At 43.4% G+C, this 27,429-nt stretch overlaps 1 protein-coding gene across 2 annotated transcripts in view; it reads right to left on the reverse strand.

Moving 5' to 3' along the window:
- LOC104317333 (PI-PLC X domain-containing protein 3) overlaps window positions 1–27,429 on the reverse strand; it is a 179,059-nt gene that overhangs the window by 69,817 nt on the left and 81,813 nt on the right. The window contains exon 3 of one of the 2 annotated variants that reach the window (XM_069775213.1): window positions 24,042–24,750. In XM_069775213.1, the coding sequence (XP_069631314.1) occupies window positions 24,042–24,750 (709 nt within the window). Of the gene's footprint in view, window positions 1–24,041; window positions 24,751–27,429 lie in introns of those variants that run through there. The other variant, XR_011322965.1, reaches the window with a different exon arrangement.

A 27,429-nucleotide genomic window follows, 5' to 3' on the forward strand; every position in this document is an offset into this window, starting at 1 on the left:
AGTTTCTCGACTAGACAAAGTGGCTTTGACCATGTCAGACAATCAATTATTATTTGATGTGCTTTTAGAACTCTGGAAAAGTATTCAACTATGAACAGAACCTTATTTTATCATGCATATCCGGAGTCATACCACTTTACCAGGATTTTATATGGAAGGTAATGCCAGAGCAGATGCTCTTGTTTCTGCTATGACTCTGAGTACTGTTCCTAACATGAAGCAACAAGCTGTATTATCACATCAATTTTTTCATCAAGGTTTTTGAGCTTTACGAAGGCAGTTTGGTTTGTCCCATGCTGAAGCTTGCTCCATTGTAGCTGCTTGTCCTGATTGTCAAGGAATTCACACTCCAGTGTATTTTGGTACTAATCCCAGAGGTATACAAGCTTTACAGATTTGGCAATCCGATGTTACTCATATCAATGAATTTGGCAGACAAAAATATGTTCATGTTTCTATTGATACTTATTCTCATGCTTTGGTAGCAACAGCACATAATGGAGAAACCGGAAAAGATGTAATTCGACATTTCCAGAAGGCTTTCTCTATGCTTGGGGTGCCTCGCCAAATTAAAACAGACAATGGCCCAGCATATGCTTCTCAGAAAGTTCAAACATTTTTTAATCTGTGGGGTGTTACTCATGTCACAGGAATTCCCCACTCCCCAACAGGACAAGCAATTGTTGAGCGTGCACATGGCACGTTGAAGCAGCAGCTTCAAAAACAAAAAGGGGGAATGGTTGGGGAACCACCACAGGCATGTTTAGATAAAGCAGTTTATGTTCTTAACTTTCTCCATTATGGGGACAACTCTTCCCTACCTCCTCTTTTTCAACACTTCTCTCTGTTCAACACAGAATTTACAAAAGGGTATCAAAGTACATGTTAAAGATTTAATTACTGGTCAGTGGAGTGGACCATGTGAGTTATTAACCTGGGGAAGGGGTTATGCTTGTGTTTCCACAGATGCTGGTCCTCGCTGGGTTCCTGCTCGGTGTGTTCGGCCTGTATTGGAACCTGCCTCAGGGTGAAGGATGGGTGGTCTCACAACCTAAACAAAATGTTTGGGTCACTTTAGCAAACATGACACACCAGGACACCTTGTGTCTCGCCACTGCAACCCCTGAAAATCCATTCTCTACATGCTTGGTAGGACTACCTGTGGACACCTGGCCGAACCCACTGCAGATCCCAAATCTCTGTAATTCTCCAAAAAGTTGTACAAAGAACTGGGATCGTGTGTATGCGCATCTTTCACCAGTCACCCAGGAACCCCAAGAGTTAGAATTATTAGGATCTGTAATGATGGATGCTTGTGTGTTCTTTAATTACTCTTATAGCAATACTGCTCGCTGAGGCCAAAATGTTAATGCAACTAGTATTCTCTATCGCAATGCAACTGCATGGTGTAATTATACCGCACCTAATGCTTCACGATCTTCTGTTGTTCCTTTTGCGCTACCTCCTGGTGTGTTTTTAATCTGTGGAGATCGTGCCTGGGGAGCCATTCCATCTAAACTGAATGGAGGCCCGTGTAGCCTCGGACGCCTCACGTTATTAACACCAAATATGTTAACGATTCTGAACGTGACTCGAAAACATAGACGAGTCCAGAGGTCAATTCATCGGTTTAGCAGTTCCTGTCAAGATGACATTGAATTCTGGAATCGAGGCCAGATTTTAACAGCCTCCATATTGGCACCAGGAGTTGGCGTTGCAAATGCCTTAAGAACTTTAAATAAGTTAGGATGTTGGCTTAGTAAGCAATCTAAGGCTACCTCTTTAGCTTTAAGTGGCCTTCTAACTGATGTTGGTAGTGTTAGACATGCTACATTACAAAATAGAGTTGCAATTGATTTCTTGCTTTTAGCACAAGGACATGGTTGTGATGAGTTTGAAGGGATGTGTTGTATGAATCTATCTGATCATTCAGAATCCATCTTCAGCAGTATTCAACAATTAAAGAAGGGAGTCAGGAAGCTGACAGAGAGCGATGAATTGGATTGGCTGACAAAGATGTTCAAGGGTTGGGGATTGTCTGGATGGTTGATATCTCTGCTCAAGACTGTGGGGGTAGTCATCCTGGTTGTGATAACTGTGCTTCTAATGTTGCCCTGTCTTTTCAGCCTTCTGCAAAGGGCCCTGCAGAGGGTGACCAGGACAATATTTTTAGCACAAATACAAAAAGGGGGAATTGTCGGGGAATGCAACGAGTCTACGGAATTCCTGACAGTTCGAGAACAGCGCGACCTTGAGCAGCTTGTAGTATATATCCTTGAAGAGTCTGGAAAGATCCGAGAAGACCAGTACAAAAACAAGATAGTGATAAGAAGAACCGTCCTAACGAACTCACCAATCATGAATTGTTAGTTACTAACCAAACCAATCATATACTAACACATACTCTAAAGAAAGGTATAAAAAGGTGTGTTAGAACAATAAAGTAGCCATTTTGCATGATCTATTACTTGTCGTGTCCGTCTCTACCGTGACACCTCTCTGCATGTGTTCCAATTTTAATCTACTCCCAGAACATGGATGATCAGAATTGCACAGGATATCCAAAAAGATATCCTACCTGCACCTCGGGCAGCGATATCACCACCTTTCTGCGCATGCTGGAAGTGTCTCAGTGTGTATCAAGATGATATCTCTCTTCTTCCTAGATCCTTTCCACTGAGGGCTCAGCTTTAGCCAGCCATGGGTGATACTCCAGTGTCACCAGCCTTGCCTGGCTTCTCCAGCTGATGCGATCCCACCTTACCAGAACATGTTCCCATCGTTATGACCTTGCAATTTGTACCACTGAATTCCAGCTCATTTCTAAATACTGCAGGTATCCAGTTCTTGCTTTATGTTACCCCTCAGCCCTCCTCTATTATGATGATAACCTTTTACTTTGTGTTATCAGCAAACTCCATTAACAGTCTCCTACAACTGAATTCAAGGTCTTTCATGGAAATATTAAAAATCACAAGACTCTTTGAGGAATGCTATCATTACCTTCTCTTCAGACTGGTACTTCCAACCAGTCTCAACTCCATTTCCAATTCCCAAATTCCATTTTGGTTGATAATATCCTACTTAACACTTTATCAGCTGAATTACTGAAATTCCATTAAGACCAATTTTCCTGTAAAATTTCCATAAAATTAGTTAAAAAATGAAATTAAGATAGTTTGACACCATCCACCTTTGGCAAAACCTCAATGTTTATCCTACTTTCTATTAACCTCTGTATCTTTAATTATCACTTCTTTCCAGTTAAGCTCTTCAGTCTTGCCTTCTCCTGAAAGCTTGGTGGTGGCTCAGACCATTCCCCTGCCATTTTTACATAAGGGTATTTTTATAGGTCTGCTTTAATATGTGCAATGCTCATACTAGTCCTTTAGCAATTCTGCTATGGAGATTACACAGATCACTCTCCTCTCTGCTTAAATGTATTCAGTTCTTACAGCTTTTATAAAACATCTACCCCAGTGATATCTGGAGTCATAAAGACGACTCCAAGAGGAATCCTGACAATTCAAACACTGGATGAAAAACTACCTTTCAAGCTCCACACTGAATAAAGTAGCAGAACTTAATATGAATATAACCAGGATTAATACAATTATTTTAACCAACTCACAATTGCTTATCATTAAGGCAACAGTGGTACAGTTTACTTACTGCACTGTGCTACTGAATCTACTAGAAGCAATAAAATCTGCTTATGTCACTCTGATAGATATTTTTGCTCACCTTTGAGCCATCCTTTTTAACATTCATTACTAGCAGATTTTGTAATCAAATGCTAATAGTAATCTTTTCTTTTAACTCAACCTTATAGCTAACAGTCTTGAAATGTCTAGATGATGCAATCAATGGCAACATAACATGACTGACAGCCATCTTCACTAGACTCTTCTACATTGCATAGTCTCAAATTACTGACTCTAGACTATATCTACCATCATGCTGTCTGCCTCGATTTCAAATGATTTTAAATTTTGAAGAGGGCAGTTGGGCCATTTCACTTTTGGCCAAAATAATGAGGTTGAACTTTTTTAGAGAAAAATTAAAAATGGGTTCCAATTTATTTTTTCCTGCAAAAAAGTAAAGGTCCTGGAAATGTGCCACAGTGTATTACTTAGACAATAGTCTCTCCCTGAAGAACTCTGTCCTTCTACAGTGTTTATTACCATGCACACCAGGTGAGTTATTATTGTTAATAATACTGCTACTTTGCTTGGCCAGTAGTATTTACCCTATAGCTAATGGATAAGACTGCAGTTTCCAATAACCATAAGCAAAATTAAAATGAAGATTAGGAATGAGAGAAAAAGTATGATATTGTCTGCAGGCTGTCACTTGCTCAACAATTATATTGAGGGGCAAGTAAAGGCTGGGTACTTCAGTGCTAGACACCCATTGTGGTATTAAATAGATCTGATCTGAAACCAAGAACTGCTGTTCTGTGAGCAACTCCAGCATTTCAAAATGTGATTTTGTTTCAAATTAGAAAGCAAATACAAAATGTTGGTCTTTCCCATCTGTCCTGGGTTCAGTTGGGATAGAGTTAATATTTACAGGAACCTGGGAGGTGGGGGGCATAGCCGGGGCAGCTGACCTGAACTAGCCAAGGAGCTATTCCATACCATGTGACATCATGCTCAGTATATAAATGGGGAGCCGGCTGGGGGGGGAGGGCTCGACTTTCGGTGGGGGGAAGTGGTGGAGCGTCGGGTCCCGGGTGGTGAGCAGTTGCACTGTGCATCACTCTTTTTGTATACTCTTTCATTAGTACCGTTGTTGTTGTTGTAATTTCTTTGTGTTGTTCCAGTAAACTGCCTTTATCTCAACCCTCGAGGTTCCAGGGTTTTTTTTTTCTTTTCTCTCCTCCGTCTCCTCCCTATCCCACCGGAGGGGGGCGGGAGGAGTGATCGAGCGGCTGCGTGGTCCTTTGTTACCGGCTGGGCTGAAACCATGACAGTCCTTTTTGGCGCCCAACGTGGGGCACGAAGGGTTGAGATAACGACAGATCTGGCCAGAGCATGTTAAAATAAATTCGTCATACGCATTTCTTATATTAGATAAATAGTTGCTAGTCACAATGTTGGTTCATTTGTTCACATGGTGGCATTGTGTAAGTTCTTATATGCTCTATGTATTCCCTGTGGTTACGTTTATCACTTCTGGGAGAGGGATCCGGATTATGATTTTGCTATACCGGGCAATGTCGAGTTATGAAATGATTACATCACTGGTCATGAGGTTAAGCTGGTATCTGTATGCAGCAGCGATATCATTTCCATACTTTGGGCACCTTCTATCGGATATTATTGGTAATTGCACCCAATCCATGGGGAAGTCGGGGGGGATACTTCCCCCCGGTCCGTTCACCTCCCTTTTCTCCTTCCGGCTAATTACAGCAGCTTTTGAGAATTTTGAATATCCTTGGGATGCGCAAGCCAGTGTGCTGTTAGTGCTATGCCTCCTGACTATGTTTCAGGTCTTGTTTAGGGCTACGAAAAGGTTTTTTAAGAGTACCACCCAGAGATCTGCCCCAAAGCTGGATATTCATGGGTGGCACGGCATGTGGGAAGATATGGGCAGGTATCTAGAGAACTTCTCACCTCCAGTGGCTTGGAAGTTCACTCCCAAACAACTACAGAACCCTCATGAAGTGGTAGAATATTTGAAAGGAAAATGCTGTGGCTATTCCAGAGACGCACAACTCACTGCACTGTGCTGGGCCCTGGCCAGTATCTACCAAACACTGCTTGATATTAGGCAGCACCCTCAGGGGGAAAAGGGGGAAAAGATGGAAAACAGGACAACATGTACCGTGGCTACCCAAACCCCGACAACAGACACCATGGCTGCCCCTACCCCGACAACAGACACCGTGGCTGCCCCTACCCTGACAACAAGCACCGTGGCTGCCCCTACCACGACAACAAGTACCGTGGCTACCCCTACCCCGGTGACAGATACTGCAGCTAAACCAGAGAACCAACCTGTGCCAATATCAGTCGCACCTGTACAGAAAAAGAAACACACAAAGAAATCAGTTCGCTTAGTGAGAGATGAAGATGAACCAGGGTCATCGCGAGAACAGGAGGAAGAGGCAGAACCTGAAATAATTACCAGATCTCTATCCCTGAGTGAGTTGCGTGACATGAGAAAAAATTTTAGCCGCCACCCATGTGAGCACATTATTACCTGGCTGCTCCGATGCTGGGATAATGGGGCTAGTAGTTTGGAATTAGAGGGTAAGGAAGCCAAGCAGTTGGGATCTCTGTCTAGGGAAGGGGGCATCGACAAGGCAATTGGGAGAAAAACACAAGTCCTCAGCCTCTGGAGGCGACTTCTGTCAGGTGTAAAGGAAAGATACCCCTTCAAGGATGAAATTACATGTCACCAAGGCAAGTGGACCACCATGGAGAGAGGTATCCAGTACCTGAGGGAATTAGGGACATGAGGAAGTGGGATAGAAAACCAACCTCAGTCCTGGATGCACGGGTATGGGAGTTGCGAGAAAAAGCAACCAGAAAAGAGGATTCTTCTTGGAAAACTGCTGCTCCAGTTTCCCGTGAGCAGTCCCCCAGATGCAGTAGATGGGCTGATCTCATTTCTGATCCTCTTGAAGGGACTTCTGATTCACGTGTGCGAAAAGTGAGTAACGGATATTCTAACCAGGATTAGAGGGGCCCTGCCTCCAGCCAGGTGGAGGAAAGGGACAACCGAGTCTACTGGACAGTGTGGATTCGATGGCCTGTCACATCAGACCCACAGGAATATAAGGCTCTAGTGGACACTGGTGCACAATGTACCCTAAATGCCATGCAGCTGTAAAGGGGCAGAACCCATCTGCATCTCTGGTGTGACAGGGGGATCCCAAGAGCTAACCGTATTGGAAGCTGAAATGAGTCTAACCGGGAATGAGTGGCATAAACACCCTATTGCGACTGGCCCAGAGGCCCCGTGCATCCTTGGTATAGATTATCTCAGGAGGGGGTATTTCAAGGACCCAAAGGTGTACCATTGGGCCTTTGGTATAGCTGCCTTGGAGACGGAGGGCACTGAACAGCTGTCTACCCTGCCTGGTCTCTCCCAAGACCCTTTGGTTGTGGGGTTGCTGAAGGTTGAAGAACAACAGGTGCCAATTGCTACCACGACGGTGCACCGGCGGCAATATCGCACCAACCGAGACTCCCTGATCCCCATCCATAAGCTGATTTGCCAATTGGAGAGCCAAGGAGTGATCAGCAAGACTCACTCACCCTTTAATAGTCCCATATGGCCCGTGCGGAAATCTAATGGGGAATGGAGACTAACAGTAGATTATCGTGGGCTGAATGAAGTCACACCACCGCTGAGCGCTGCTGTGCCCGATATGTTAGAGCTTCAATATGAACTGGAATCAAAGGCAGCTAAGTGGTATGCCACAACTGACATTGCTAATGCATTTTTCTCCATTCCTTTGGCAGCGGAGTGCAGGCCACAGTTTGCTTTCACTTGGAGGGGCGTCCAGTACACCTGGAATCGACTGCCCCAGGGGTGGAAACACAGCCCCACCATTTGCCATGGACTGATCCAGGCTGCACTAGAAAAAGGTGAAGCTCCAGAACACCTGCAGTACATTGATCGTACATCATCGTATGGGGCAACATGGCAGAAGAAGTCTTTGAGAAAGGGAAGAAAATAATCCAAATCCTTTTGAAGGCTGGTTTTGCCATAAAAGAAAGTAAGGTCAAGGGACCTGCACAGGAGATCCAGTTCTTAGGAGTAAAATGGCAAGATGGGCGTCGTTGGATCCCTTTGGATGTGATCAACAAAATAGCATCTATGTCCTCACTGACTAATAAAAAGGAAACACAGGCTTTCTTAGGTGTTGTGGGCTTTTGGAGAATGCATATTCCAAATTACAGTCTGACTGTAAGCCCTCTCTACCAATTTACCCGAAAGAAGAATGATTTTAAATGGGGGCCTGAGCAACGACAAGCCTTTGAACAAATTAAGCGGGAGATTGTTCATGCAGTAGCCCTTGGGCCAGTCTGGGCAGGACAAGATGTTAAAAATGTGCTCTATACTGCAGCTGGGGAGAATGGCCCTACCTGGAGCCTCTGGCAGAAAGCACCTGGGGAGACCCGAGGCCGACCCCTGGGATTTTGGAGTCAGGGATACAGAGGATCCAAGGCCTGCTGTACTCCAACTGAAAAAGAGATATTGGCAGCATATGAAGGAGTTTGAGCTGCCTCAGAAGTGGTTGGTACTGAAACACAGCTCCTCTTAGCACCCTGACTGCCAGTGCTGGGCTGGATGTTCAAAGGGAGGGTCTCCTCTACACGTCATGCAACTGATGCCACGTGGAGTAAGTGGATTGCACTGATCACACAACGGGCTCGCATAGGAAACCCCAGTCGCCCAGGGATTTTGGAAGTGATCATGGACTGGCCAGAAGGCAAAGATTTTGGAATGTCACCAGAGGAGGAGGTGACACATGCTGAAGAGGCCTCACTGTATGATAAACAGTCAGAAAATGAGAGGCAATATGCCCTGTTCACTGACGGGTCCCATCGCATTGTGTTAAAGCATCAGAGGTGGAAGGCTGCTGTATGGAGTCCTACACGACAAGTCACAGAAACTGCTGAAGGAGAAGGTGAATCGAGTCAGTTTGCAGAGGTGAAAGCCATCCAGCTAGCGTTAGACATTGCTGAAAGGGAGAAGTGGCCAGTGCTCTATCTCTATACTGACTCATGGATGGTGGCAAATGCCCTGTGGGGGTGGTTGCAGCAATGGAAGCAGAGCAACTGGCAGCACAGAGGTAAACCCATTTGGGCTGCCGCACTGTGGCAAGATATTGCTGTTCGGCTAGAGAAGCTAGTGGTAAAAGTACATCATGTAGATGCTCACGTAGCCAAGAGTTGGGCCACTGAAGAACATCAAAACAACCAACAGGTGGATCAGGCTGCCAAGATAGAAGTGTCTCAGGTGGACCTGGACTGGCAACATAAGGGTGACCTATTTATAGCTCTGTGGGCCCATGACACCTCAGTCCATCAGGGAAGAGATGCAACACATAGATGGGCTCATGATCAAGGGGTGGACTTAACCATGGCCATTTTTGTACAGGTTATCCATGAATGTGAAACATGTCTTGCTTAATTGCAGCACAAGTGGCTAAAACCCCTGTGGTATGGAGGGCGATGGCTGAAATATAAATATAGGGAAGCCTGGCAGATTGACTGTATCACACTCCCACGAACCCACCAAGGCAAGTGCCATGGACTTGACCATGGACACTATCGCACAGGTCATCCATGAATGTGAAACATGTGCTGCAATTAAGCAAGCCAAGCGGCAAAAACCCCTGTCGCATGGAGTGCGATGGCTGAAATATAAATATGGGGAAGCCTGGCAGATTGACTATATCACACTCCCACGAACCCACCAAGGCAAGTGCCATGTGCTTACAATAGTGGAAGCAACCACTGGATGGCTGGAAACATATTCTGTGCCCCATGCCACTGCCCGGAACACTATCCTGGGCCTTGAAGAGAAAGTTTTATGGCAACACGGCACCCCAGAAAGAATCGAGTTGGACAACGGGACTCACTTCCGAAACAACCTCATAGACACCTGGGCCAAAGAACATGGCATTGAGTAGGTATATCACATCTCTTATCACACACCGGCCTCCAGAAAAATCGAACGATACAATGGACTGCCAAAAACTACCCTGAGAGCGATGGGGGGTGGAACTTTCAAACATTGGGATACACATTTAACAAAAGCCACCTGGTTGGTTAATACTAGAGGATCCGCCAATCGGGCTGGCCCCACCCAACCAAGACTTCCACATACTGTAGAAGGGGATAAAGTCCCTGTAGTGCGCATGAGCAGTATGTTAGGAAAGACAGTCTGGTTTAGTCCTCCCTCAAGCAGAGGCAAACCCATTCAAGGGGTTGTTTTTGCTCAGGGACCTGGGTACACCTGGTGGGTGATGCAGAAGGATGGGGAAGTTCGATGTGTACCTCAGGGAAATTTGATCTTGGGAGAGAATAGCCAGTGAATTAGGCTGTATGATATTTAACTGCTAAATAACCTGCCAATGCATGTCATTGTATCTATAGTTTCTATATGTCATATCAAGGGTATTACTGTAAGAATTACCCAAATGACTGCAGGATGGACTTTGAAACTGAGCCAAGTGCAACAGTGATAGAACGTGAACTGGCACCCAGCAATTTCCTCAAGATCAACATCTTCGACCTGCAGACCAAGGGCGTGAGTTGCACCAAATGTACTAGCCACAAGTTCCAGAGGCAGCATACAACAACCCAACATCTCACAACATCTCTCCTATCCTGAAGAACTGTTACAACAGATGGAGCCCCAAAGTCATGGACTAAATAAAATCGATGGACACATTAGAGGGATAGCCCATAGGCTAAAGGAATACCATTTGCGTGTGTGTGTGTGTGTGTGTGTGTGCGGGGGGGGGGGGGGGCGAGTCCATATACTTATATATATAAGACAAGGAAAGTGTTAGTGGTTGATTGGAAAATGTAAGATCTGGGCATGATGTAGATGGTATAGAATAAGGGGTGGATAATGTCCTGGGTTCAGCTGGGATAGAGTTAATTTTTACAGGAACCTGGGAGGTGGGGGGCATAGCCGGGGCAGCTGACCTGAACTAGCCAAGGAGCTATTCCATACCATGTGCCATCATGCTCAGTATATAAATGGGGAGCGGGCGGGGGGTGGGCTTGACTTTCGGTGGGGGGAAGTGGTGGAGCGTCGGGTCCCGGGTGGTGAGCAGTTGCACTGTGCATCACTCTTTTTGTATACTCTTTCATTAGTACCGTTGTTGTTGTTGTAATTTCTTTGTGTTGTTCCAGTAAACTGCCTTTATCTCAACCCTCGAGGTTCCAGGGTTTTTTTTTTCTTTTCTCTCCTCCGTCTCCTCCCTATCCCACCGGAGGGGGGCGGGAGGAGTGATCGAGCGGCTGCGTGGTCCTTTGTTACCGGCTGGGCTGAAACCACGACACCATCAAATAAAGTTCAAAATTTATTTCTGAATACAAAAATGAAAAGCTGTGAATACAGAAACAGCATTAAATATGGCAATTAACACTGTAACACAAACCTGAAGACAAGATGGAATTAATAGAAGTACAAAGTTGAAATGTTTTGACATAAACTATTTTCCTAAAGTAGACTTCTCCCTGGAGAAAAACACTGAAAGATGCATTCCTGAAAAAAAGAGTAGATTAAGATATCTGCAGTTTTCAATAAAAAGCTGCACCAAGGGAAAAAGAACAAATGGTTTTGTAATTGCTGGGTTGAAACAATTTACATAAACATGCACTTGCTGCCACATCTAACAAAACTAACAACTGTAGACCAAAATCTCAAAAAAGGAAATAAAATATTAACCAATATGCCAGTGATGTGATCTCAAATTAGCTTTAGAAACAAAAAATGACCAAGATTTTTCAAATGCAAATGATGATTTGGAAAGTTTTTACTGGTTCTGATCAGCACTAAAAATAGCCAGACATTGTGAGAAGTCTCATGTTTCCAGTAATACTGGTAACTTCTGAATTGATCTCATATTTTATTTAATGAGAGCTCCACACTGATGAACTAGGGTTGCTATACCACAAATAAAACAAACCACATCACAGACCATCAGGGAAAAGGTAGACTAAAAAGTGCATTATATAGCTTGTAAAAATATAGCAAGGGATTGCAGAGGACACATCAACAATAAACTAAAATCCTCTGGAGTGAAGCCAGGATAGATATTTGGTTGAGAGATGCAGTAACAAAGAGGTCATTCCCTCCTCCTTCAGTGTGACACCGAGTCATGCTGGACCACTCTGCTCCATCAGCACAAGGAAACACAGACCTGTCACATCAGCCACACACTGAGCACAAGAGTCCCTGCAGTGGCTCACGCTCCTCTTGTGAGATACAGACCAAACTGCGCATTTACCATAGAGCTGCTACTGTCCCTTTCCTCCTACAGACCTCTCACGCCAGATGCTGATAGTGGTTGGCCTCAGCTGAGCAGCTGCCTCACATCAAGTGTCAAAGACTGGCTAGAGAGACCTTGCACCCCTCCACTCAGCGCTGACTTGGGCAGAGATCTGCTAGACAGAACAGCCTCTGTCATTGTGACACAACGCACTGATATATTGTGCATCAGCAGACACATTATTTAAGAGATGACAAGAGTTCTCAAGCATGGGCCTGGAGAAAAACACACACCACTTAAAAATAAAATGCAGATGTGAGTCTGCATCTCATAAGAGACGTACCCTGAGAAGAGCTGCTCAGCTGGTACAGTCAATGCTGGCTATAAGCAGGAGAGAAGCCCAGAAGGTTACTGAGAGGAAATTACAGTAACTGAGACTTGTGGTCAGTCCATCCAATGCATTATCTCCAGAGTTACTACAGAATAAAGGAAAATCCTGCCTGAGCTGGAAAATATTTTTCAAGCAACAGCCCACCTATAATTCTCATGAGAAATAGCTTAGAAGAAAAAAACCCAGATGTTCATAATATGGATTACTATTTCTATAAATGTTCCTCAGACTGAAGAGCTCAAAGGGAGCTTTCTACCAAGAGAAAACCATTCAGTTGGATTTACGTCTTTTCTGTTCTAGCGCAGCCAGACAGTAATAGCACTGAAATGCTGTATGATGGAAAGAAGGACCCAGCAGCAAATGCCATGAGGTGAGATAGATCACTGTCAGCCAAACACTTTCCGAGCTGAGATTAGCAACGGGCTCAAAAGAACTTACTGTGCGTGGTATTAAACAAGGTTGAGAGCACGGCTCTCATTTCCAGTGCCACAGCAATGACCTTACCCCTCTCTTACCCCTCTCAGCTGAGCCCTGTCCTTTAACTTCTGCAGAAGGATGTTTAACAGACGGACCAAACCAGGTGCAGACACTTGCCATGTCACATGCTCATACTCTTCAGAGAAACAGCACCAGTGTTAGACAACACACAGGTACTTTGATGACCTTCCAGCAATGAGCTTCAGGGATGCCTGCCTAGCACCCAATGACAGCCTGAAACAGCATCTCAGGGAACAAAACACCCTTTTCCTAATTCCTCCCAGTGGCAGCTTTAAAGGCTGATGGTAACACTCTGGTTTCAGATTTAATTATTTCATCTTAATTGTCCAAATCCTAATCATCACCATGCATGCAGCTGAAGTAGAAATGAAAATTGCTGGGCTGACTGCTTGCAACAGCCAAGAGGAAGAAAAGAAAACAAAGTAAAAAGAGTGTGCATGGGAGGAGAGAGATGGCAAAAGGTGGCTAAGGAAAGGATGTGACAACAGTGGTCCCGAGTGGAGGCAGATCCTCCTCCTGACGCAGGGACAGTAGTCATGGGCCCTGCACAGCTGATGCCTCAGCTGAGGCAGTAGGCCATGCTCACCCATGCTCTTCAGCAAGGTTAGTGAGGAGCAGAGTCCTCACTGCTTCAGCATCTTCCTCAATCAAAAGCAGGGAATGGAGGGTGTCGTGGTTTAACCCCAGCCAGCAACTAAGCACCACACAGCTGCTCACTCACCCCCCACCCAGTGGGATGGGGGAGAGAATCAGGAAAAAAAGTAAAACTCAAGGGTTGAGATAAGAACAGTTTAATAGAACAGAAAAGAAAAACTAATAATGATAATGATAATGATAACACTAATAAAATGACAACAGTAATAATAAAAGGATTGGAATATGCAAAACAAGTGATGCACAATGCAATTGCTCACCACCCGCTGACACCCAGTTAGTTCCCGAGCGGTGATCCCCCTCCCCCGCCCCCACCCCCCCAGTTTATATACTAGATGTGATGTCACATGGTATGGAATACCCCTTTGGACAGTTTGGGTCAGCTGCCCTGGCTGTGTCCCCTCCCAACTTGTGCCCCTCCAGCCTTCTTGCTGGCTGGGCATGAGAAGCTGAAAAATCCTTGACTTTAGACTAAACATTACTTAGCAACAACTGAAAACATCAGTGTTATCAACATTCTTCTCATACCAAACTCAAAAACATACCACTATACCAGCTACTAGGAAGACACTTAACTCTATCCCAGCTGAAACCAGGACAGAGGGGTTGCCCTGTTCTTGCTTCCTTCCAGGAAGCTCTGGTAAGCAGCAAATCCAAGGCAAACCATAATGAACTTAGCCCTGAGAAAAATCCTGCTCACAAAGAGGCAAGTTTCTTTGCAATATCCACTCAAACCTTGGGAAACAAGGCAGTGAATGCACTGGCTAAAATGATCTCTTCCCGGTTACTCAAGCAACACAGTATGCTACTATACCTGTAGGAATTATCTGGATTACAGCATTACCTAGGAGCTCTCATTTGAAGGGGTCTCACTAGAAAAGGAGAGAAGCCAGTTTCTGACTTCAGAGTATGTAAATCCATGTAGGAAGGGAATAAAGGTCCATGGCTGTCCCCCATCATTGGCCAGCAGCAAAACTAAGGAGCCATATCACCCAAGATCCTGTTTGGTTCTTGATTTACTACACAACAGTGCTTGCTGGCATAACTGAGAGTGCCATGGTGCTGTTTGAAAGATAAAGGTTTTGATACCCTGCCATGAAATAAATGATGGTAAGGTTCCTCCTTCATGCTATAGCTCAAGACCCAAAAATTTTCAGTGGGAAAGTGCCTGTATCTCACCATGGCTTCTACCCAACTCTAACCACTTAGTCTCCTTCATATCTTAATATTTTATGATACAGTACTTTCTAGATGACAGTTGCTTAGTTATAAAAACTCTCAGATCAACAACTACGGTATTAAAATCTTGCCAAAGGTCAAATCCCACTAATGACCGTTCAGTGTCTTTTATTATTTTTCTTAGTGTCCAAGATAAATACTGAAAGACATTTTACTATAATAGCCTATGCTCTGTTGAAGCAACAGTACAGCCTGGAACAATACATGCAATGCTATCATTATAATTATAGACATACTCTTATTATAATTGCCTATTACATGAAGCTTATATCTTAGCCACAAAGAAAATCAGTCCTGGAAGAAAATGGAATTATGAAGCATTTGCCTAGGTGTAAAGTTGTAAAGAAAAGATCGATAAAATGAGGTTAAACATTTCCAGGCTTTAAGAACAAAATAAATCAAAATAAGCTTTATGTTGTATCAAAACAGTATCTTTCACAGTGACAGTGGCTCCCTAAGAAAGAATTGCATTGCACCCCACAGACATTACTGAATTCCTAGAGGGCAAACATTATCATCTCTATTTTAATAGAAGAAAAACAGGGGAATTTTTCTAGCCTATGCAAGTTCTGCATCATACAGAGGGCGGTACATTGCCAAGACCTTTGGCCTGGCTGCCTTCTCTATTTACCAAGTCCTTTTCCACTAGCCCTGTTCCAGCTGTTTCTTTTGTACAAATGTGGCACCAGGTTGCAAGGATCCCTTACTGCTTCCTCTGCATGCTTTACCCCAACACAACTCTGGCTATAGCCTGCATGCCTAACTTCTCATTCAGTCCACAAAGGCTACTTGTCTGTAAGCATGGAGAAGCATTTAATAAAATTAATTGGAGGCTTGGTGTACCTTCTTGTCACGACCGGGGCTGGACAGACCAGGGACTCATGATGAATTTGGAATTCCTTCGGGCTAAATTAAGGTGAAATGACACCAAACGATCAGTTAAAAATTTTATTCATGACAGAAGGAAACTGAACTTGGGAGGCATAACAGTAGGTGGCGGGGTTTCTCACAATGGGAACTGGCATGGAACTCCCTCAGTGAACCAGGTAACCCGTTGTCCTCGTTTCAGCTGGGATAGAGTTAACTTTCTTCCTAGTAGCTGGTACAGTGCTATGTTTTGAGTTCAGTATGAGAAGACTGTTGATAACACACTGATGTTTTCAGTTGTTGCTAAGTAGTGTTTAGTCTCAAGTCAAGGATTTTTCAGCTTCTCATGCCCAGCCAGGAAGAAGGCTGGAGGGGCACAAGAAGTTGGGACAGGACACAGCCAGGGCAGATGACCCAAAGTGGCCAATGGGGTATTCCATACCATGTGACATCATGTCTAGTATATAAACTGGGGGGGGAGAGGGGGTGGGGAGATCGCCGCTCGGGAACTAACTGGGTGTCGGTCAGCGGGTGGTGAGCAATTGCATTGTGCATCATTTGTACATTCCAATTCTTTTATTATTACTATTGTCATTGTATTAGTGTTACCATCATCATTATTAGTTTCTCTTTTTCTGTTCTATTAAACTGTTCTTATCTCAACCCTTGAGTTTTACTTTTTTTCCTGATTCTCTCCCCCATCCCACTGGGTGGGGGGGAAGCGAGTGAGCAGCTGCGTGGTGCTTAGTTGCTGGCTGGGGTTAAACCACAACACCTGTGGTTACCATGTACGTCAATTTGGGGAAGAAGGAGATCCCTCCTGTTGAGTCACGAGGTTCAGAGCAGACCCCCTTGCTTTCTAGACTCCTCTTCAGAGAAGGGCCCAGGGGCGGCTGGATCCACTCTTAGTCCCAGACTTGGTCAATGGTTTATGCCTTGAAACGGATGAGGTGTAGGGATTGTGGAAAAGGAAAGAGAGAAGAAGACAGAGAGAGAAAAAGGAAGAGAGAAAGATTTCACCGGTCCTGGGTCCAGCATTGGTTCAGTCAGCCGAGGGGTCCAGTTCTGGTGGGCTTGCGCACCTGGGGCTTCAGTTTGTGTCCTTTTATCATCCTTGCCCCTCCTTTGGGTGGGCACTCGAACTCATTAGGCTAATTAGGTGTCATGAGCAGTTTGTGAGCCTTTGGGCTTGGGGGTCGTTTGGGGAGTAACTTCTCCTTCCCTGCAGACATGATCTTTCGCCATGCATGGTAAGCTGCCCTGCTCAGCGTATCAGAATAGTACAACAGAACAGGGAGCTGTGCACCCTCTGGCATGCCCTCCCAGTCCTGTTGTCCTGTTGCTGATCTGTGCTGATGGGCTTTAAGGTTCGTTGTAATTAAGCAGAACTTGCCCCACCACAATGTTTGAGACATTAACTCTTTCAGTCTCTCACTGGTTTGTAAGCATGGGGAAGCATTTAATAAAATTAATTGCAGGCTTGGTGTACCTTCTGACAATGGATCCCGGGGGCTTTCTGTAGCTAAGGCTTCCTTAGTGTACCACCCAAGTGGAGATAGCCACTGCAGAAGTTGGAGATATACAGGTGATTTCTCTAGACAGAGTATGGATGCATTCTCTCTAGATTACACTTGAAAACCCTCTAAGGCCTTGGAGGATGCTGAGCATTGCCCAAATCTATCTAGAATAATACAGCATGTGCAACAGGGTTTTAAGAGCTGACAGGAAGTTTTTGACAACTTTCCATCCACATTCTACCACTCCAGGAGCATGGAGCAGCTACAGGGCTGTGAGGGACCGAGAGACTGTGAGAGACTGGCAACCATTTTGTCCCAAACAACCAATCAGGTAGCCTCAAGCAGCTGAAACAGGACATGCCCTGCGGAGGTGGGGTAGTGAACTGTTTCTGGGAGGCTTTCCAGCAGTTGTGCCTTGAAGAGGCTTTCTGGCGATTGTCTTTCTGGGAAGTTTTCTAGCAGTTGTGCTTTGGACGTTTTGTTACAGGTTTGGAGTTTTGCCACGGGCCCTTACCACCTCCTCAAGAACTTTTGAGAAAACCCCACAGCTCGTGCACAAAGAGCTCTCAGATGAGGGTATAAAAGGGGGGGAGACCAACCCCCAGGCGCATGCCTGCTGCCTGAGGAATCCAGACAGTTACTACCGAGACTCTTTCCTCGAGACTCTTTCCTCGCTGGATCCAAGGGTGGTGATATTTACCTCTCCTTTTTTCTCTTTCTTCTCTCTCTCTCTCTTATCTCTTCTCTTCCTCCTACCTTGTTGTTAGGAATATTTTGCTACGGCTGTTAGGTGTCAAGTTTTTTTATTCAAAATATCTGCTATGCCAAATTTAGCCACACTTGTGTTATAAATCAATGTTAAATAAAACATATTCCGAGCATTTAGGAGCCATTGTTGTGACTCCTGTCCTGGGATTTGCTGAGTGAAACGGGGTGTTGAAATTTTCCCTGTCCCTCCTGAGTCATTGTCATGACTCCTGTGTGCGGCAACGGACTATCTAAAAGATCACCTCCCCCGAGCCCACCGAGTGGGACGGGACAAGGGGATTAAAAGTTCAAACTTCCAAACTGCATGTTAGTTAGTCCAGAACTGCCCAGTTCTCTGCTTAAAAATTGGCAAGAGTGTGCCCATAGATCTACTTACTTATATAGTCCTGAAGGCAATGGTTTGCAGCATGCAAGTGCTAATACAACATAGAGACATAGATGTTGTCATACCTGCTGAGTTTGTATTTGTTTGAGTTAGTTTGTATTAAATGAAGAGAAGGACCAACCCATCAAGGAACTGTTCCTTTCACAATGAGGTAAAAGGAGTTAGGCAGACCCAGGCCCTGCACCAACAAATGCATTTCCCCCGGGGTCAGCACTTGTTAGCATCTATTAGCTGTAGTATTTCTTTAGTTATCTAAGTAATGTCAGAAAGATCAAATAAAATCCAACTGACTTAATGAGTCATTTGCAGTTTCACTACAGCAGCCATGCAGATTGAAGCATGGAATCTTTGAGATAAGTGGATGTTAGTGACAGCATACAGCAGTGGGGCTGGGGGAATGAACATTTCCTTTTCATGATGAAAAACACTTGCTGCTTTCCATATATGCAGGGTCAGACCATGCTCAGAGTGCGATGATGGGATCACATACCTTTATGAGTAGCCACACAGCATATACCATAACTGCAAACAGTTGTTTTGGTGCCTAACCTGATACAAGTTACAAGCAGGCCAAATAGAGGAAAAGACTATGAGACACCCCCACCCCCCAAAAGAAAACACCAAACCAACACTCACCCCAAAGCTAAGCCACCGATAATCCTGGTGGACACAGAGGTGGTGATCACCATGCCAACTTCCTTTCTGGACTAAATCCCACAGGCTGCTAATATGTATGTAGATATATACTTTTCCCTAAGAACGTTATTAAAAATCCTATGCTCTTGTATTTTGTGGCATTTTAATACTATACCAGTTTCATGACCAAAGCCATCAGATACAACCACCTAGTACTTCCCAAGGGAATGCTATACTAAAATCCTTGTGCAGACAAATGCTCCAATGATGAAATGCCACTAAAACGCCTGCCAGCAAAATCAGCTTGAACATACACAGCCCATTTGGGATTTTACTGTGCAGGCCTGTTGATGTGGCAGCTAGATGCTTCAAATTAAACCAAGGTCTCCCTGTGCTGCTCTGTGTGCAAACACAGAGATTGCCTCTTGTGTAGAAAGACTAGAAAAGTAATTAGGATAATTTGAGGAAGAATAGAAATACTAAGGATTTGGCTGGATTGCCCAGCATACTTTTGAAGTCCCTAGTAATATACCAGAATGATAGTTTGTGCCTTGGGGGGGGGGGGCAGCTGCCTCCGAAGTCAAATGCAGTGAGGGACAAGCATGCTGGTACCATACACGTTAGTGAGGGACCAAGTCTATAATTGCCTCATGGCAGTTAAAGAGCTCACACAGCGCCTGTGCTGCTATGGGCTTGCTGAGTCCTAAACCCAAACCAGTTCATCAGAGCTTGCTGCTCTCCTGCAGCCCATAATGTAGACAGACATCAAGGCTATAAGCAGGAAGGATGCCCACGCAATTAGCAAAATACAGTTGCCATTTCTGCTGTTATTTTTCTTTTTCATGTAAAAATAATTTAAAACCAGCATCAGTCAGTACCAAGTGTGGATCAAAAACATCATCAAATCCCACTCTTCCAGAAACAGAAATGCTCAAAAATTCAGCTGGCTGAGACACAGCTTAGAGAAGGAGCACACCTTCTGTAACTGACTTAAAAATCCCACTTTTTGCAACTTCAGGGATTATTTTTATATAATATCCACCTATTTGCAAGCTAAATCTGACCCTGCTTAGTTTATGACTGCACCCAGAGATGGCTTTTCTCCAGACAGCTTCTGTGGCCTACTTACCACCCCTTTTGTTAATAGTGTGGATGCTTTGCCTCCACTTCAAAGGTTCTCATATGCAGGATTTTTTTTTTTATTCTTTTTACTTTTTTTTTTTTGCTTTGGTTGCTAAGGGGGAAGCTTTATTATGGCGGGCAAGGATTTAGTCACATGTGAGCTACAGGGAACATTATCCTTAGAGAGTAATTTGGAAATCAAGTGACAATAGGCTAGGTACATGTTTATTTTCTATTTCTCAAAAGCTTTAAAAGTACCACAGGATTTGTGTGTCCAATAAAGGAGTTCTATTCTTCTTCTTCTATATTATTCAACCTCAAAGACAACAAAGTGAGCTCCATCATGCTTGTCTCCAGTGTCAGAGATAAAATTAGTAATTCCACTGCAAATCAGAAAACAAACTAGATTAATATGAAGAACAGCTCTACACTCATCAAAAGGTTGTTTCACAACCACCTTTCAGATGTACTAAAGGCAGCCGCCTCACTGTGAAGGTAATTCAATAAGCAGAGGGAATGTAACTCATTTGGTATGTACTGTTTGATAATCAAAGATTATTTCTTGGCATCTAAACTGTGTGTTTGACAGAATGTTAAGCCTGAAAACATATTGTTAGTCCTCAAAGTTTTTCATCAAATCCAAGAAACGTAACATACACGCATGCAAGTGATTCTCCTAATTCAATTAATGAAGATGAAAGCCATGGTAGAAAATTTTGTAACGTTGAGCTGTGGTCCTAGGAAGAGCTTACAAGAAATGGCTTTTCCCCTTTGTATTTGTGCAGGTTAGAAAGCTTGATAATTTTATAATTCCTTCTTCTTTCAAGTTATTATCCCACAGAGTATCACCTGTGATGACAGCAGCAAAGCCTGTGAGCAAGCATTATCAGTGAAAAACAGTCCTGGTATATCTTCTACCGAATTCAATCTTAGGAGCATGAAACTGTTCCTTTTATCTAGGTTACCATGGGCCTCCCATCTTTCACATCTGTACTAACATCACTTCTCCTTCTGAAAAGGGGTGATCAGCATCACCTTAGGAGACTGCTCTACTGCAGTTTGAACGTGTGGACCTCCACCACAACAAGAAGCTGCACTGAAGAGCTATTAAAGCAAGCATACTGTGTTGGCTACAGGGGAATATTTCATTGTGCTCTTTCGCAACATGAGCTACAGAGCAACAGAAAGAAGCATGGATTGCTGCACAGTGTCTGCTTGCAGCTTTCCTGGTCTGACCAATGCTACAACTGAGAGAAACCCCATTCTCCCTCTCAGTTGGCCATTGCTATTCAAATCGTAAATAATCTCCTGAGCAACAAACAACTTCAGAGATCAAAATCTGATACATCTTATTGGATCTGAAAGGATCCAAACTTTACTCTATTTTCAGAATTAAGTCAATATGTAAATGAAAATGGCCACTGTACAGACGGGGGAAAAAAGATGACTAAGGGTTTTATTTGAAAATGCCAAAAAGGAACATTTCTTAAACTTAGTATTACATTTTTGCGGGGGGGAACCATACCAGAATTATTTGAAAAATTCAACCTTATTCCACATTTGCATTCAGATCTTCCAAAATTCAATGTGGGGGAAAAACCCCACCCAAATATGGTTATAAAACTGCTGCCAAAAGCAACATACTGCATTCTTAATGCAAAGCTCTTCACCAGCATTTATTAATAAGCAGAAAATAGTATAAAATGTATAAATCTATGCAGCAACTGCCAACAAATACACGTATCTTATCTACCTGGCCACAGTAATGGAATTTGATCTGTGTATTTATTCTGAAAAGGACAGAATAATGTTTTTACAAATAATCATGAGATGATTCAAAGTAGCAAACACAGCATAGCTGGAACATATGCCCCGACTCCTTTAGTATGGATTACATACTTTTAAGTTACTGAAATATTAATGCAGCAAGATTGAAGAGAATTCTGTAAATTCTACTAATTGTGTTGCATCCTTTAATTGCTCGTCTATTTATTTTTTTAACAGGATTAGCATCACATGAGGAGCAGTTCTGAGTATACTTGATGTTTACTTTCAGAGCAGTTAATATATGAGCTCAGTTTCTGTGTAGATTAACACATATTCCAAGCCTGTGTCTTCCTGAAGTGTATTTTTGTAATAAGTAGTAGGATTTAAAAATGAGATGCCACACTTGGAAGACTAAATACCAGCTTTGGAGATAATTTTAAGGGTCCATTTCTTTTGCAATAGTTAAAAGTTATGCAAAGAAGGAAAAAATATTCATGGAGCAGACGTGATTACACACTTGTGGCTCATGGGAAAATCTCAGTTGCAATTTGGAAAAAACAACATTGCCAGGTATTCCAGCCCAATTATTTACTGACATTTCAAGTTAGTTATAATCTCAATATTTGCAGTAGACAAAGGCATCCTAAGAGTTTAAAGACTCAAGTCATTCAGAGCTCAGCCAAACATATCCAGAATCCATTTGAACTTTTTATTTTTCCAAACAGCTTCAAGGAAGCACATTATGAGCCAGAGAAGAAGAAAAGGTTTTTTACTGGCTATTTTACTGATGCAGCAAGTTTTAAGAAGAACCAAGTAGTTTCTCGATTGTGCTACTTCATGTTCTAAAGAACACTCAGAAAGATGTTTACCAGAGAAGAAAAATCCCTGAACAACAAGGTGAGTGTTTAACAGTAAAATCCATCAACAAAGTACTATTTCAGTACAGAAAAGTGGTCTTCAGACTCACCAGAAAGGGAGATCCCCAGTCTAATGGAGCCTATAAAAACATATGTGGAGGATATAAAAACAGCTGCAAGTGCAGTCACACAAGCACTTCTGAATTGTATTCAGCTTCTTATAAAACCTTCTGTGTCAGTGTTTTACCATTTCAGGTCAAGTTTTTCCTTGTTTTTTTCTAGTTAACAGTCACTTGGGGAAGCTGTCATAAAAATGGCTCAACCTTTCTCAAAAATGAGGCATGTTTTCTTTGCAGGGTGTAGTGTCATCTCATAGAAGGGGACAGTGTTCCCAATAGACCTTCCTGGCATAAATACATCCATGCAGAGAGCATGGCCACTGATCCCCATTATAAATTTTTTCTACTCTGCAACCCTTCTATTTTTTTAAAGGAAAAAAACCCAAAACTCTTGTGTCTTGGCATTAAATTTCAGGTTTCTTATCCAGTTGTCAAGAACATAGTCACACATATGTGCCTTTAAGCTGAAAATTGGCCATGATTTATCAAAGTCAGAATGGTATAAATAATGCATGTCTTGCACAGATGGCATTTTTCGTAATGTAACAACTAATGGCCTGTCGACACAGTATTCCACGTACACAACTTCTACAATGGTCTGCAGTCTCTTCCCTCAAGAAATTCTGTATGATAAATGAAGGACCGTTAGGAGGCAAATTCACTCTAATGGTGTCCTGACATCTTTGATATAGTGTGTGATGGTGTGCAGAGTGAAGCCATGCATCTTTAAGATGTGTAAAGGTAGTTAAGGATTCAAATTCTGCAGTGTCAGGTTTTGCTGATGAGCCAAAATAAAAAACATTGTTTACCCAATACCTGAAGCATGGTGCATAAATAAAAACTTAAATGATCTAGATCATTCAGATAGATTTGTCCACATCCAGTAAGGAAATCCAAGGAAAGATGTTCAGTGCTCATGGTAAGAAACCACATTTTAAAAGCAAAACAAATGGAAAAACCTGCATTCAGAAAGAGAAAAAAACCCAAAACCCAAACAAACAAAAACCAAACAAAGCCAATCCCATAAGATCTCATTAGGCTTTAGTGGCAGATTTTCTTTCAAGATAAAAAAGCTTCTCCTTCAATGTGTTTCTCTAAATATTTTAGGATTATGCCCAAGTTCTGACTCTAACCCACAGTAGCATGGAAGACATACATCTGCTGGAGTTTCTTTAAAAGGAATTAGAAAAGCAGTGTTACCAACACATACATTCAGCACAGTCAGCACACCTTAACTGCCAAAAACTTACCTTTCTGTGATTGTTTCTCTGAGACCACTAGCAATCCCTTTCACCACTGTACTAGCCTTTGGCGTCAGCACTACTTGAGATATAAAAAAGGAGCCCTTCTTTCTTCTTTCAGTGATTGATGCCTGGAGGAATTGAATCAGTTTTTCCGGATCTGTTGTGTTTGCCCAGGGAGCTGGCATCATCTGACCTGGCCAAAGAAATGGTACCTCGAGAGCCACTGGACTGTGATAGAACACCAGTATTTGGTGTTCCTTTTCCCACAAGTACTGGAGAGTTACTTCATGGGCAAATATAGCAGGACACATTTTGTTTCCATACATGTCTTTGAGCATTTGGACAAGCTTTTCATGATGGTATTTCTGCATTCCATAGAAGTGATTGAAGTCCAAGAAGACCACTTCTTTTGGGTGGTCAGTGAGAAACGCACTGATCTCTTCCAGACCCTCCTTGACTCTGGCACTGAATAAACCATGAGCAAAGTAGAGTTCATTGTCTGGGTCTCTGGGCTTGGTGGAAATTCTAAGATCAAAATACCGTATACCTGCCCCCAGCTGGCTGGTGAAGTTCATGGTCTGTGTAGCCAACCACTTCCTCATCAGCTTTTTAGCCACAGTCCCAAAAACAGACACAAAATTCTGGACCGTCTCTGGCTGTTCAGGCCCAACTGGAGAGGCTTCATCGATGTAGAAGCTAAAAGAGTCATGAGACCCTAAAAACACAACAAAGGAAAATGATCAATATTATATTCATATATTAAAAGTCATTAATGATTTTTTCTTAATAAACATAATTTTCTGACCTGTACCAACACTTGCCAATACACGTTTTCTCAATACACTACATTTGTCTGGCAGCATTTACCCCATCAGCACCTCGCAGGAACTTGAAGGAAAGGCAGTGCCTGTTTCACTGCTTGTCTGGGCACTCCCTCAACTCTTTTAGCTCTTACTTATGCCTTTAAGCTCACTGAAGTCAGTGGGCTCTGAACATCAAAATAAGCCTGGTATAACATCAGCAAAGTGAGTCACATAATAAATCCCTAGAACCAACAAGAAGAGGACAGTCTGACCCTACACACTGAATCATGCGCCATCTAGTTTGCAGAACCAAACAATAAAAAAAAAACCCATCCAAACAACACCACATACACACATCTTTATAGCCAGCTAAAATATGAGTTAAAAAATGCCAAGGACATGTATCCTTTCTGACCTTTTCCTTATTTCAAGTCTCATCTGCTCATCAAAAAGGTTACTAAATGCTGTTTTCCTTCTTAAATATACCTCTAAAATTCTTTGCTTTCCTTTGCTACAGTGGTTTAATGACAGCCAGCAACTAAGCACCATGCAGACACTCACTCACTCCCCACCACCCAGTGGGATGGGGGAGAAAATTGGAAGGAAAAAGGTAAAACTCATGGGTTGAGATAAGAACAGTTTAATAGAACAGAAAGGAAGAAACTAATAATGATAATAACAATAATAAAATGACAATACTAATAAAAGGATTGGAATATACAAAACGAGTGATGCACAATGCAATTGCTCACCACTCGCCAACCAACACCCAGTTAGTTCCCAAGCAGCGATCCCCCCACCCCCACTTCCCCCAGTTCCTGAACTAGACATGATGTCACATGGTATGGAATACCCCATTGGCCAGTTTGGGTCAGCTGTCCTGGCTGTGTCCCCTCCCAACTTCTTGTGCCCCTCCAGCCTTCTTGCTGGCTGGGCATGAGAAGCTGAAAAATCCTTGACTTAGTCTAAACACTACTTAGCAACAACTGAAAATATCAGTGTGTTATCAACAGTCTTCTCATACTGAACCCAAAAGGTAACACTATACCAGCTACTAGAAAGAAAATTAACTCTATCCCAGCTGAAACCAGGACAGTATCCACCCCTTATTCTATACCATTTATGTCATGCTCAGGTCCCATACTTTCCAATACATCCTAATCAATCATCATCACCTTTTCCGTACTTTGAGACAGATATATATGTATACACACACAGAGATATCATTCCCTTAGTTTATGGGCCATCTCTATAAAATGGTCGTTGAGTTCATTTACTCCATGACTTTGGGCTCCATCTGTCATACCAGTCTTTCTGGGCAGGAGGAATGGTGCAAACTCCGCTCAGTCAGCAGAGCAGGATGGGGCTTCAGTGCAGTGTGGAGAGTGGGTGACATTGGACGCAGCAGGAGGATGGTGTGTAATGTTGGATTGTTGCATCCTGGAGTCAGTTCTGGTTCCATCACTACTGCGCTTCGCTCAGTTTTATCACAGTTCATTCTTGTTTGATCTAAGTGATTCTTACTGTAATACTATGGATATAGCATATAACATGATAACATACAGTGGCAGGGTTATATAGCAAGTAACATCAAACAATTTAATTCATTGGCTATGTCTTCCTTAACATATGTTTATGTGCACTACAGGGACTTTATCCCCTTCTACAGTATGTAAAAATTCTGATTGGGCAGGGCCACTCCGATTGGCAGATCCTCTGGTGTTGACTAACCAGGTGGCTTTTGCTAAATGTGTATCCCAATGTTTGAAAGTCCCAACCCCCCCCCATTACTCTCAATGTAGTCTTTACAGTCCATTGTATCGTTCGATTTTTCCCAGAGGCTGGTGCGTGATAGGGGATGTGATACACCCACTCAATGCCATGCTCTTTGGCCCAGCTGTCTATGAGGTTGTTTCGGAAATGAGTCCCATTGTCTGACTCAATTCTTTCTGGGGTGCTGTGTCACCACAAGACCTGCTTCTCAAGGCCCAGGATAGTGTTCCGGGCAGTGGCATGGGGCACAGAATATGTTTCCAGCCATCCGGTGGTTGCTTCCACCACTGTAAGCACATGACACTTGCCTTGGCAAGTTCGTGGGAGTGTGATATAGTCAATCTGCCAGGCTTCCCCATATTTATATTTTAGCCATCGCACTCCATGCGACAGGGGCTTTAACCGCTTGGCCTGCTTAATTGCAGAACATGATTCACATTCATGGATAACCTGTGCGATAGTGTCCATGGTCAAGTCCACCCCTCGATCACGAGCCCATCTATATGTTGCATCTCTTCCTTGATGGCCTGAAGTATCATGGGCCCACAGAGCCATAAATAGCTCACCCCTATGTTGCCAGTCCAGGTCCACCTGAGCCACTTCAATCTTGGCAGCCTGATCCACCTGCTGGTTGTTTTGATGTTCTTCAGTGGCCCGACTCTTGGGTACATGAGCATCTACATGATGTACTTTTACCACTAGCTTCTCTAGCCGAACAGCAATATCTTGCCACAGTGCAGCAGCCCAGATGGGTTTACCTCTGCACTGCCAGTTGCTCTGCTTCCATTGCTGTAACCACCCCCACAGGGCATTTGCCA

This window comes from Haliaeetus albicilla, chromosome W (genome assembly GCF_947461875.1).
Source record: "Haliaeetus albicilla chromosome W, bHalAlb1.1, whole genome shotgun sequence".
In the NCBI taxonomy this organism is placed as follows: Eukaryota; Metazoa; Chordata; class Aves; order Accipitriformes; family Accipitridae; genus Haliaeetus; species Haliaeetus albicilla.